The 14,626-nt window shown below is 45.7% G+C and overlaps 1 protein-coding gene across 1 annotated transcript in view; it reads right to left on the bottom strand.

Moving 5' to 3' along the window:
- PLCXD3 (phosphatidylinositol specific phospholipase C X domain containing 3) overlaps positions 1-10,352 on the bottom strand; it is a 73,289-nt gene extending 62,937 nt beyond the window's left edge. The window contains exon 1 of the mRNA XM_081213163.1: positions 9,846-10,352. Within this exon, the coding sequence (XP_081069289.1) occupies positions 9,846-9,948 (103 nt within the window). The 5' untranslated portion in view covers positions 9,949-10,352. The remainder of the gene's footprint in view (positions 1-9,845) is intronic.
- Positions 10,353-14,626: the final 4,274 nt, after the last annotated feature.

The following is a 14,626-nucleotide window of genomic DNA, read 5'->3' as shown; positions in this document are numbered from 1 at the left end:
GAAGGCTGCCTTACTTTAAAATGAATTCCACATTCCTCTCCCCGGTCAGCAGTATTTAATAACGGAAAAGAGAAAATCCTGCTCAAGAGGAAGACACACTGAACTCAGTAGGCTTAACTCCCAAGTTAACTTATTTGTTTATTTCATATGATTTAATGCATCACTTGATTGCAAAAAGAAAAAAGGACCCAAAAGCAGTTTACAAAGAGAATAAAATTATCAGTAAAAACAACTCTTTAAAACAGTCAAAAGATAAAATCAGATTAAAAACGTACGCCAACATTCTACATGTCAAGGCAAGCTCATCTAAACAAAAATGTTTTTATCAGGCACCGAAAAGAGTACAGTGAATGCAACTGCCTGGTGTCAGGCAGGGAGTGTAAGTTCTGCCGCATTGAAAGATTGATTTCTTACAAATGCAGATTAGGTATTATAAGGACCAGTTGCCATGCCAGTTCCACAGACTGAAGCGGTCAAGTGGGTGTATATGGGAGTAAGATGATCCTGCAGGTAAACTTGCCCCAAATTGCTAACTTGGATAGCACCCTGAATGTGTTTTACTGTATCAGGCTGCAGTCACAGAGTCCATTCTGAGCTGCACTGCCACTTTGCCAGGCCTACTGCCCCCCACTAAACCCTGGAATAAGCTGACACCTGATATCAACCAACTTGAAGACATTTGTAATCATTTCCACCCTGAAGAAGAAGAAAAAAATGCATCATTTTATTTTAAAAACAATTGATAGTCCAGAAATCCATCCTTGATGCTCATTCTGCCCGGTCCAGGTGGCACCCATGGCAGGACCCTCTTTCCACCCACTCTTGTTACATTGCTGGTTATCTAGTATAGCAGCACTTGCAGGGCAACAGTTAGCAACCACCTTGCTTTCTGCAAAAGAAGCTAGCGAATGAGGGCAAAGGGGGCACTGCCCACCCTCAGCCAGCGACTCCTGTCTTGTTACTTACGGCCATTTCCAGCAAGGGGCACTGCCTGCCACATTCCTCCTCTCCTTAGTTTCAGTGTTGCCCCTTGAAGAACTCAGCTGGGAGGAAGATGGGGTCAAATCCGGAGTTTTGGGCCGGGCTGCCATCAGTATGCTGATGACACCCAACTCTATCTGTTGATGGATGGCCATCCTGACTCGTCCCACAGAGGAACTTATGGTCTTCAAACAAAAACATCTTGAAGGTCCCTGGCCACAGAGAGGTTAGGCTGGCCTCAACTAGAGCCAGGGCTTTTTCGACTGTGGCTTCGATCTGGTGGAACGCTCTGTCACAAGAGACTAGGGCCCTGCGGGACTTGACATCTTTCCGCAGGGCCTGCAAGACAGAGCTGTTCCACCAGGCCTTTGGCCAGGGCACAGCCTGACTCCCTCCTCTGGCAATCTTCACAGAACTCTAGCCCAACAGTTGCCATCAATTTGATTTGAATTAATTTTATAATGAAATGATTTTAGAATGTTGTATTATGTTATTGTTGTTAGCCGCCCTGAGCCCGGCTTCGGCTGCGGAGGGCGGGATATAAATAAAAAAAATTATTATTATTATTAAATCTCAAATCAGTCAGCTCTGAGAGTCATCGACTCTGGGTCCACCTACTGGGTCCACCTACTCTGACTTCTGCCCAGGGGGTACCAGCCCCAGCTTCTTTGGGACATTGTCCTCAGCCCGATCCAGGATCTGCTTCCTTACCTGCCTGCTTGCCCACTTCCCAATTTTTCTGCATCCTGCTTCCAAGCCCCTTCAAATGGGCATCATAGCCCTAATCCTGGGCAAGTGACTGGTCCTTGCACTGAATTAACCTTTTGCTGAGGATGTCATCCCCGCCCCGCCCCCTTGCCTCCTTCTGGGTCCAGACTGCCGAGGTTATTGTTTCAATGATGAGTGTCAAGGCTGGTGTCTGATGTATTAACTTTGATATTGAACTCTCTCGAAGAGGATTATCAAGAGCCAATCAAATTATTTCTATTGCACACACGCACAAAAAACTCTCCTAGGAGCTGCAAATCTACTCCTCTCCCGCTCAGCACTTGACATCTGCATCAACTGAATGGGCAATTAAGGTACTGGACATCACAGAAATGGATCCATTAACAGATAATACAGGCAGAAGAAATGGACACGTTGGGGAGAAATAGGCTCTAAGTAGTTCTTATTGGCGTAATCATTGCAACTAGAACATAAAAGTGGAATGAAACATATTATTTCTTCTTCTTTTGTGGTAAAGTTTGAATTTCAAGTCAAGTGTGATGTAGCAGCAAGAGTATCAGACTAGGGTTAGGGAAGCCCAGGATCAAAACTCCACTCTGCTACAAAGCTCACCATAGGTGAACAATTGTCTCTCAGCCTGGCCTGCCTGGGCTGCTTCGTTATGCCAGTCACAAAGCAAACCACACAGGAGCACAGAAGAAATTTATTTCATGATAAATCTCATTTCTCAATTGCAAGGCTATTATATTTTGGGCGCATCAAAATCACGTTTTGTTACACTTATGGGAATTGTGAAAAGGCGAGATGTGCAGTGCGGCTGGGCTAATTACGAGCCTCCACAACGTCACTAGCAGCAGATCGCCCCTAAAAGCAAACATTAACTCAAGCCACATGACTCTTTCTCATTCTATGCACAAAGAACAAGCAAAACATGTAAGCACAGTGAATTATCAGGAAACCAAGTATATCTGATTACCCTAGGAACATCTTCAATATTGAATCAGTCAAGACAAATCCATTAGGAAACTGAAGATAAGTTATTGTATGAATACACACACACACACACACACACACACACACACACACATAACAACAGATGCAGATAACATTCTGAGCTCAAACTCTTGCTATGCCAATATCAGGATCTACTGGGGTTGCGGGGAGAAAACAACAAATTTAAATTCTGCCGTTGGTCCAGACTGATTCATATTTCAATGAGGGTGATAAGAACAAGCTATACAAAAAAAATCTACCCACGGGCGTAGGTATTTATTTCTGGAGAAAGGCTTACACATAAGAATTGAATGCAGTGTTCCCAATTAATATACAGCACTCACTGACTTCCCCAAAATGGTGCCTTGAAGCAATTTTGAGAAGGGTCACCATGTGAGCAGTGAGTGGGCCTGGCAATCAACTCACCAAGATGGCCTCAGAGGAGAGAAGTATACACAGACTTGCTGTCAGAGCTCTGTCAAGCTATGTGGCCACACTAGGCACACCCTTGATGGCAGGGGTGTGGAACCTCAGGTCCAAGAGCCAAATGGGACCCTCTGTCTGAACTCTACCCAGGTCCCATGCCCTTCCCAACCCTAAACATTTTTTGCCTGTCTGGAATGTGTCCTTGAACTCAGATAACACTTGCATTGCTGAATAGAGGAAAGAAGGAGAATCAGTGCGCAGAAACTAGCCTACTACACAACCTTACATTCATACACATGGCCCCGCCCACTTTTGCATCTGGCCCCGCCCACCACTGGCAGGTGGCCCTGAGAAGGTTACTCAGAAGGGAATGTGGCCCTCAGGCTGGAAAAGGTTCTGCAGCTCTAGAGCAGGGATTCTCAAACGTGGGTCTCCAGCTGTTTTGGGACTACAATACCCATCATCCCTAGCTAAGCAGGACCAGTGGTCAGGGAGGATGGGGAATGTAGTCCCAAAACAGCTAGAGACCTAAGTTTGGGAAACCCTGCTCTAGCGCAAGATAAAAGAATTTGGGGGTACGCCGGTCATATTGTCCACTGCTTCATTAACCCGTCTTTGAAATTGACATATGGAGCTGCCTTAAAACTGAGTCAGGCTGGCAGCTCATCTAACTTGATAGCCTCAGCCTGCTGCACTCTATCAACATGAGCTACTACAGCAGGGTTTCCCAAACTTGAGTCTCCAGCTGTTGTCAGACTACAATTCTCATCACTGCTGACCACTGGTCTTGCCAGCTAGGGATGATGGGTGTTGAGGTCCAAAAACGGCTGGAGACCCAAGTTTAGGAAACACTGTACTATGGCATTGGCTCTTATCCAGCCACAAAAATATGCACTGCTGCCAAGATTACCCTGTCATGCTTTTAACTGATTGGTGTATTAATTAACCAATTAAAAGTAACGTAGGAGATAGTTGGGAGAATTATGTAATGAGGATGGAAGGCTTTTCCTAAACTGACACTAAGTTTTTAGTGTGTGACATTTTAATGTATTTTTAATCTTTGTTGGGACGTGGTGGCGCTGTGGGTTAAACCACAGAGCCTAGGACTTGTCGATCAGAAGTTCGGCGATTTGAATCCCCGCAATGGGCTGAGTTCCCGTTGCTCGGTCCCTGCTCCTGCCCACCTAGCAGTTCAAAAGCACGTCAAAGTACAAGTAGATAAATAGGTACCACTCTGGCAGGAAGGTAAACGGCGTTTCCGTGCACTGCTCTGGTTTGCCAGAAGCGGCTTAGTCATGCTGGCCACATGACCCGGAAGCTGTATGCCGGCTCCCTCGGCCAGTAAAGCGAGATGGGCACCGCAACCCCAGAGTCGGCCATGACTGGACCTAATGGTCAGTGGTCCCTTTACCTTTACCTAATCTTTGTTGGAAGCCACCCAGAGTGGCTGGGGAAACCTAGCCAGATGGGCAGAGTACAAATAATTATTATTATTATTATTATTATTATTATTATTATTATTATTATTATTATTAGTTGTCAACTCCTAAGTTTGGTCAACTAACCTTTGAGGGTTCTCACTGGGTTTAAACTCAGTGGATCTGAGCCAAATCAGAATGATATACTTAGCATGTTTGGGCCTTTAGATCTAGGTGCAGAGCAATCCTGTACATTTTTACTCAGACGTAAGTGCTGCTTTGCTCCATGAAGTTTGTATATGTGATTTCAGCCCCAGCCTAAACAGCCCTGGTGCATTCCTAATTCCCTTTCCTCTCTTTATCTCTCATTTTAATGGCAGGAGTTCCAAGAGTTCTGAGCATTTGGGGATACTAATCCCCTTGCAACTCCTACAACAAAAGAATATTATCTTTTGCCACCTTCCAAGAAAGGGAATTGGAGTGCGTTAATCAATACTGCCAAGGTCATTTCAGATTAAGCGGTGGCAAATAAAACCCTAGTGGCAGGCACTGAAAGAAAAATAAACTCCCTCTATATTCTAGAAGGTAGCATGGTTGAGATTTGCAGGAGGGGTCCCAACATTCCCCAGCAAGATATGGAGCACACACCCACACCCACACACCCCAATCTCTTTCAATTAGATGCCTCTGTGAAGTCCACTACTTGGAAAAGGTCTATAAAAGAACAACCAAAATGATCTAGGGGGTGGAGCAGCTCCCTTAAGAGAAAAAGTTGCAATGTAAAGAGATTCTTTAGCTGTAGTTTCTACATTTCCAGGGAGTTGGGCTACATGACCCTTCCAACTCTAGAATTCTGTAATTCCATGATTTGGGGCTCTTCAGTGTAGGAAAAAAGTAAGAGGGCGTGTTCCAGGGGCACCTAAGATTATGCACGGTGTGAAGAAAGCAGATAGGGAAAGGCTTTTCACCCACAAGAGGTGCCGTGATGGCCGCCAACTTAGATGGCCCTGAAAGAGGACCAGACCAATTCCTGGAGAGCAAGACTATAAATGTCTAACAGCCATGATGTTTATGTTCTACCTCTACTGGTTTGGGAGGCATTATGCCTCTGAATAGCAGTTGCTGGGAATTGCAAGTGGGGAGGATGCTGTTGTGCTCAGGTGCTGATTGAGACCTTCCCATGCGCATGTGGTTGGCCGATGCAACAAGAGGACATCGCATGTTCCCTAAGGTTACCTGCCCAAAGTAAGCCCCCCAGAAATTATGGATCCAGCCATCCACCTACTGCAGGAAAGGTTGGGGAAATAGGTCCAGAAGAAGAACAAGAAAGCAAACAGCATTTCTCCCATTGCAACAGCAAAGCACAAGTAAGCAATCCCCTGTATTTATTTAATTTTGCTTGATTCGCACGTCCACCCTTGTCAATACTAAATCAGATCACCACTGAGCTGCAAAGCACTTTGTTCCGAAGGCAGATCAAGCCTACATTGCAGCTCTAGGACACTGCTTTGTACTGAGGACATTGGCTTGTCTTGCTCTCTATTGTACTGTATGCGGACTGCCAGAGGCTCTCTAAGGTTTCAGGCACGAACCCAAGACCTTTTGCATGCAGAGCATGCAATCGACCACTGTGCTATGAAGCATCTAGAGCAGGATTAAATGCCATCCACCCACAGATAGCCATCATCTGTTATTGCAAGAGCAGTTTGCGCTGTTCCATAATCTTGGCCCTACACTATGGGTTCTGGCTTCTGCCTTTAAATTGCTCGGTATAACAGGAAAGCTTATCTAACCACAGGCATTCCAACCCACTTCCCATGGCAGATCCGCTCAGCACTCAAGGTGCTTGAAAAACTCAGTGTGTGTGTGTGTGTGTGTGTGTGTGTGTGTGTGTGTGTAAAGAGAGCAATAATTGTGTGTTTTTGTTTTTAAATTTAACTAGCCAGATAAACACATCTCCAATCAGCAAGCCATCCACTTTCTATGTCAGAGCAATTAACCTATTTGCATGCATTAGTTTTCAATTAGCATATATTAGATTTCAATTAGCAATTAGCAGAGAATCCATTTCTTTGTACTGCAGAGAATACAAAGGATTTCTCTCTCTCCCTCCCTTTCTCCCCCTCCTCTCCAAAATGTTATTTTGGGCAAGTTATTTTCATATCAGACAATTATGGAAAGAACATATTAGAATATATTTTCCCCCCAAGAAGCTGTCTGATTTTTACCTTTGTTCTGTCTCATGCTGACACCCTAAACACTAGTGCAGTCTTCACAAAAGCAGGGTGCTCCAGATGTTGTGGTTGCAACTCCAGTCAGCGAGCTGTGCTCACTGGGAACAATGTGAGCTGTAGTCTAAAACATCTGGAGGGCATCAGGTTTGCAAAGGCTGAGCTAGGAGTTCAGAGGCAGACAAATTGATCACTGATTCCTCCAATGATCAGGCACCACCTCTCTCTTGCTCTTGCAAATTCCGAATAACCTTGGCAATCTGCACAGACCCTCCTTCGCACAGCAGCTTCAACACTGTCCCAAAATTAGAAGATATCTTTTGTTCCACAAAGCAACTCCACATTTTCAAGCCATGTCCTTTGTCCGAGGCCATCCAGAGCCAAGTGGTGTCCCCACAACTGCTTCCTTTGCACACATACCTTGCAATCCCAAGACTACAGGCATTAGGATGCATTTGGCATGTTGGTCTAGCAACATGAACACGGAGCGTTTTCACAAATGTGACTTAGAGCGCAATCTTCTCTGTAAGCCCAACTGAGTTCAATGAGACTTGGCACATTTACTAGGGAACAAGTTCCACTGAACTCAGTGGGGCTTGCTTCTGAATAGCAATAGGGTTGAATGGTTAAACACATTCCTTGCTTCTCAGTTTGCAATGAAAATATGAAATCTGCCCTGGCTAGAATGCTCATCTGCTTCGTCTTGCATAAAAAAAGCTTCCAGGTATCCACATGTACAGCATGAAATAAGTTGAAAGGCAATGTAAGTCTTGTGTAGGAAAACAGCACCAATATGACAATGGAGGGTTGTTTTTATTATTTTTTTTAAAAAAATCTTATTATTAATCCCAATCAATAAATTTATTCTGCTTTTCCAGAGAAAGGTACTTTTTCTAAACTGGATTTTTTTGGGAGGTGGGAGAAATCTTTCATGTGTTCTACAGTAGTGGCAGTGGCTGTTTCCTCCAAGGACATCAAACACTTACACACTTTATCCTCACAATGCTGAGAGGCAAACTCAAGGCTGAGACAACTTTCTCAATATACACCCTCCGCCTCAGATGAGATGCATGGCTGAGATAGGCTTTGACCCTTCAGTTCTCCCTATTACAACCCCAATTCTGCCATCCATTACAAACTATTGACTCTGCAACAGAGGAATAAGGCAGATCATTTTGAAAAGTTGCACTGTGTCAATGGTTCTTGGGTAGATTTCAAATGATAGATGAGTTTCCCACTTTACAAAGCAGGAATGGGGAACCTGTGGCCAGATGTTGCTGGACTCCATCTCCCATCATCGCTGCCCATTGGCCATTCTGGCTGGGGCTGATGAGAGCTGAGAATCCAACATCCGTTAGGACTAGGGCTACCCAGCCCATCATAGAGCAAGGCTATCAGCAATGCAGAGTGAGACACATCAACCCCAACAGACTTCCCTCTACCTGCTGCATGCAAACATCTTGACCCCTGGATCTTAGCTCTTGGTCTTGAACTGTCCATTCTCCATGGGTCTCTGATGGTTGCTCACACATGTACGCACACACTCCTATCTACAAGGGTCAGCTCCTGCATGAACACCCATCACCCTTTCCCTGCAATGCCAGGAAACATATTGTTGCATGCATGCAACGTCAATGATGCAAAAACCACCCAGGCTAAACATTGGTTTCATCTCACATCACCTGAAAGGTGCAATGCTTTGCTGTTTAGGCAGCTCACAAGCTTGGGACCACTAGACATGATGGTGGCCATTCTGTGGATTTGAAGATGAGAACTATCTCAACTATGCAAACAGAGAGGGGTGGGATGTGGTCAGGCATGCATGCCAGTAAGGTTTAGGACTAGGAACTGGGGAGACCCAAATTCAAACTCCCACTCAGCCATGAACCTCACTGGCTGAATTTGGGCCAGCTGTTGTGTCTCAGCCTAATCTACCTCACAGGGTTGTTTGTGAGGACAAAACAGGGGGAAGTAGAACCTTGAGCTCCTTGGGGGAAAGTCAAATAAAAAATAAAATGTAGTAACAAGCATGTGTGCCCGATTTTAACAGCAAGAGGTTGGTGGTGCCAAATATCTAAACTGACCTTGCTTGTCACTCATCAAGATGCAGCAGTCAGAGGCAGAGAATGAAGAGAAGGGCATGCACATGTACTAGATCATGGAAACGCATGATCTATGGGACACACATCAAGGTGCCATTGAGCTTCTAACAGAAGGTGGAATGGAAGAGGGAGAGAGAATAGAACGAAATGGTTTCATTAGTCTGAACTTTTGTCCCTCCTTTTTTTGGAACTAGAGATTCATTTTTAGAGACTTGAGGAGAATATTAAGAACCTGGATGCCAGGCAGTGGGGGAATTATCTGAAGCCATAAGCCTTCCAATGCAAGTCAAACACAGACCTTCTGGCCACAGAGGCAGGTGGAGAAGGTGAGGATTTTTAGTATTACACACACATTTCCAGAGGGCGAATTCCTTGTTGCAGTAACACTTTATATGCCTGTGGCACCCTAAGCAAAAGCCAATTTTATTGCGGCATAAGCTTTCTGGGATTCAAATCCACTTTCTTCCCATATGCCATATATATTATATACGGTCTCCAGCCTGTGAAAGATTATGCCTCAGGAAGGCTGCAACCTCTAACGACACTTCCTAGGGAGTAAGTCCCGTTGGCCACAATGGAACTTACTCCTGAGTAAACAATGTACGAGATGGCGTTGCAAATGCGCTCGCCTTCAAGGAGCCACGAGAGTCTTTGTTGTTTGCTTGGTGCAACGCGACTGATACCAGCTACCCTTCTGGAAAGCATGTGCACAGATGCGCACGCAATACGCACACACACATGAAACGCCGAGGGGCTCACATACAAGCCAGTTTCTCCCAGCCCTCCATCACACACGCCAGCCATTCCCCAGAAGAAAAGACATTATCTCCCTGCAGGCGAAGCGAAGAGATTCTCTGGCAATGTCACCTTTCCCATGTCTGGTGGCTGCTCATGCACATTTTATAAAGGACTTTTGAGGCAAAATCAACCAGTCATCCCCAAATCCCAGCCCTCGAGTCGCCTACCTGGGATCGCCAGATTCGTCAGGGGCACGCTGTGGATGCTCTCGGGCAAACTTGCCATCCAGTCCGCGAATTTCAGCTCCAGCTTGCCTTGCGACGAAGCCATGCTTGCAGGTCGGAGAGGGGCGCAAAAACGCACTCGCTCACTCAACCCCGCAAGCTGCGGCTGCGGCTGCTCTCTGGTCCCAGCCGGCGGCGGCAGCGGTACCAAGAACAGCGACCTCCTCCTCCTTCTCCTCCACCTGACTCCCTGAATCCCAGACTGTTCGCTCCTCTCCAGCCTCCGCTGCGCTCGGGAGTTTACGCGCCACGCTGCGCCACACCCACCCGATGATGGCGCAGGCACAGGCGAATTCGAATCGGGCTGCGCGCAACAAGAGAAACAAGCGGCGGGCTGGCGCGCTGCTGCTAAGCGCGCGCTCTCTCTCTTATTTTTGGTAACCTGCAAAGCAACCGCGAAAGCCTTTGGGCTGGAGGGAGGAAACCCAGCCTGGAAATGGGAGACTTCGTTCTTCTTTTGAGTAGGGCCCGGGTCACAAAACAACGAAGGCTGAAGCCACTCCAATCAGCCTGTTTCCCTGCCACCCCCCACCCCCGGGCCAAATCACAGCCCCGGAGTGGGAATTCCAACGAGATCATTAAGAAAGGTTGGGGGACATCTATCTCAACCCCCTTTTCTCATTGAGGGGACTGGTGTGCAGTGCTGACGTGACATTTATTTCTAGCCTGCTTAATATATATATTAAAAAATCCGTGCGGCTTAGGTATTTCAGGCAGGATAAATCTATCAGCAGCTACTACCCACAGTGGCTATGTAGCCAGTGTGCCTTTGAATACCCCATGTTGGAAGCTGTTGGTGGGAAGAGTGATTTTGTGCTCAGGTCGTGTTTGTGGGCTTCCCTTGGGCACCTGTGAGCTTCATGGCTGAGCTAGACGACTGATGGCAGCAGATAGCCACAAATGTGTGACACAATTGTTTCAGCATCTGCATTAACTTCCCAGCTATGACTGAGCCAGGTCTAAGGTCCTTGTCCTCAGCAACTGAGGTAAAAGATACCTTAGGGACCTCCTGAACCCTTATATCTCAGCTGAGTCACTGAGATCATCTGTAGGAGCATCTCTGGTTGTCCCGAGTTGGCAATGCTCATCTGACATCAGCACAAGACCGAGCCTTCAGCCACTATAAATACACAAGAAGAGTCCTGCTGAATCGGGCCAAATGCCCATCTAGTCCAAGTTCCTGTTCTCACAACCAGGTGCCTCTGGGAATCTCACAAGCAGAATTACCGTCCAACCACATTCTCCCCTCTTGTGATCCCCTGATATTCAGAGTATATGGCCTTCAGTAATGGAGGAAGGACATATTCATTGCAGCCAGTAGCTACTGATAGCCTTATCCTTCATGAATTTGTCACTCCAGTTCCATAGTTTAAGTAAGTGCTGCTTGATGAAGTACTTTCTTTTGCCTGTTCTGAGTCTTTGAGCATCCAGCTTCTTTTGATAGCACCCAGTTTGTTATTTATTTTATTGCACTTATATCCTACTTTTTTTTTACTCCAGGGAGCTCAAGGCAACATACATGGTTCTATGCCACCTCATTGAATCCCCATAACAACCCTGAGAGGTAGGTTAGGATGAGAGGCAGTGAGTGGCTCAAGTTTACCCAGCGAGCTTCATGGCTGAGCATAGATATGAACCCTGGTCTCCCAGGTGCTGGTCCCAACACTCTAACTACAACACCACACCAGTTCTCAAAACCTAAACTCTTACACTGTCCATAGTTCTCCTCTGAATTACTTCAAACACCTCAACTTTTAAACATTTATACCCCACTTTTCTTCCATGATGGAATTCTGGGTGATATACATGGGGTATCCAGAAGGTCTAGCATCATCCAGGCCCTGACCAGACCCACACCTGCTTTGCCTCAGCAACTGTTGCTGCATCCTGCGCTTAGAGCCACTGCCTTCTTGCACCTGTCGAGAAGATGCTATGGATCTCTGCAAAGTGCGACACTGACAAAAACACCAGTCCTTGCTAGTCTTCATTGCCGTTTGGGGGCAAAGTCAAACCTCATTTGGGTGTTACTAAACAATGAGCTGAAATTCTTCTTTCTCTCTCACTCTCTTCTTTTTTTCAAAGCTGTGTTGTTCAGCACAGCTAAAAGGAACCCAATGAAGTATTTTTATCTCCGAAGTGTTCGGCTAAACATGAAGGTGTCACATTTAAACAGTCACCAAGAGGATGTGTGAGATGGGACTTGGAGGAGGTTGTGTGTGTTTTTTCTCTCCACTGTCTGTTTCACATTTCACTTTCACTCTGATATCAATACTTCAGGTAGGTTTGCAACACTTGGCTCACTCCAGATTTCTTTCTCTAAAATAATAATAATGTGTGTTTATTAAGTGAAGCAGCAGAAGGAAGCCATGAAGAAGAGAATGGGTGGCAACTAAAGCAATCACCTAAATATCCCAAACCAGATCTAAGCCTATTTGCTTACTTGGAATACCAGATCTGCTCATCCTTCCATAAGCATGCTTAGCATTGTAGTCTGAGGGCCAAACTACATCAGACGAGAAATATGTGACTCCATTTCTGTCTTTTTAGACTTCTAAATATTTGTATATATCAGCTAGAGGGGATCTGGATCCACTCTGGGACCATGGCACAGCTAGAAGGAAGTTTTCACATTTCCTCCCTCTCTTTCCCCCCATCAAGTCCACACACATCCCCAACTCTTAATTGCTATTTACCTTGGAAGGAAAGACATAAATGGGATGGAATTTACCTAGCGAACCACAGCAGTGGAAGCCGTTCGCAAGGCTTTCTCTCTCTCTCTCCTTCCCCCATTGTGGGAATGTTCTGGGGTGCAGGAGAGGATATATTGACTAATTATATCCTTATCCAACTTGTGCTAACAAGTTCCCAAAATATCAGCAGAGTTTATACACATTCCCCTTTAAGTACGCAACGGTAACGTGTGCACAGGTTCGCTAGAACCTCTATAATAATTACTCTGGTAATTTCCCCTTTGTTCCCTCTTAAAATACAAGACACAACACAGTCTTTATAAAAGTATAAAAGAGTTTACTCACGATCTGTTCACAATATGATCCCAGACGGCAGACAGGCTTAAAAAGGTAAAATACACTTAGAATCTATCTTATAGGAAGATAGGCCTCTCCTCTCTTGGCTGAGAGCCAAGAGGGCATCCTGCTTCTTCGAAAGGTGATGGCAGAGAGAGAGAGATGGCTGCCTGCCCTGTGCTTTTGTCATTACCTGCACAGGTGAGGCCACACCCACCTCTGGTCACATGTGGAGGAAGTCCGTCCCCAGGAAGTTTACCTGCTTGATGGACAGACATCCCTCCCCATGTTGTAACATGTACACTCTAGGAATGTTGTCATTGACTGCTCCTGTGTTTACATCCCACATACCCCTTCTCAGGCAATACAACATATACTAAACATAAACAACTTTATTCAACCACCCAGAGTCCCAGCTTGACACGTAGATTCTGGAAACTCTCTCTTGGTAGGGGTTTCGTCAGGATGTCAGCAGTCATCTCTTGGGTGCTGCAGTAGGATAGTTCCACAAGTCCATCCTGGATCATCTGGCGTATGTAGTGGTATTTAACCCCAATGTGTTTTGTTCTGGCCAGGAACTTCTCACTCTGCGTCAGCTTCAGGCAACTTTGATTGTCCTCTAGCAAGCTGACAGGCCCTTTTCTCACCAACCCAAAGTCCTTTATGAGTTGATCAAGCCAGGCGATCTCTCTGCAGGCTTCTGTTGCTGCAACGTATTCTGATTCTGTGGAAGATAATGCTACACAGCTCTGTTTATAACTGCCCCATGAAACAGGTCCATCCCCAAACATGAAAACATGACCACTTGTGGATTTATAGTCAGCATTATCCCCAGCCCAATCAGCATCAGTATACCCAACCAACTTAGGGTCTCTGACGGCTGGTAACCTTAATTTACAATTCATGGTACCCTTCAAGTATCGCACCACCCTCTTTACACCTGCCCAATCATGCTCAGTGGGAGCATTCACTTTTCTGCTAAGAATCCCCACAGCATTAGCTAAGTCAGGTCTACATGTGGTAACTAAATACAAAAGTTTACCAATCGCCGACCTGTAGTCATTGTTGTCTGGCAACTGCTTCGAATCCTGCTGATTCTTCAGGAAGTCAGTAGCCATTGGTGTAGCAACTGGATGTGCATCTTGCATCTGCATGTGCTCAATTAGCTCGTGGATTTTCTGCCTTTGGCTGAGAAGAAATGAGCCGTCCTCTTCTCTTTCCACCTGGATCCCAAGGTAATACTGGACATCTCCTAGCTCCTTGACCTCCACCTCCTTGCTAAGGTGTTTTACTATCTGTGTATAGTCTTTCTCACTTGCTGTGGCAATAATCAGGTCATCAACAAATGCTAGGATATATGAGAGTTGTCCATTATTTGACTTACTGTACAAGCACTTGTCAGCGTCGCCTTGCTTGTACCCAAGTTGCATCAACATTTTATGCAACTTCTGGTTCCAGGCTCTGGCAGCCTGTTTAAGTCCATAAAGTCCTTTCTCCAGTTTGCACACTAGATGTGCCTCATGTGGTTTTACAAAACCTTTGGGCTGTTTCATGTAAATTTCCTCTGAAATCTGCCCATGTAGAAAAGCGGTAGCAATGTCTATGTGTTTCACCCTCATTTTCTTGGAGGCTGCAATGCTTAAAAGCATTCTTACGCTGCTGTACCTCACAGTTGGTGCAAAAACTTCATCATAGTCT

The sequence above is a fragment of the Podarcis bocagei genome, assembly GCF_964188305.1.
Source record: "Podarcis bocagei genome assembly, chromosome: 11".
In the NCBI taxonomy this organism is placed as follows: Eukaryota; Metazoa; Chordata; class Lepidosauria; order Squamata; family Lacertidae; genus Podarcis; species Podarcis bocagei.
The sequence above is the reverse complement of the archived record's forward strand: the minus strand, read 5'-3'. Positions and strand labels throughout refer to the sequence as shown.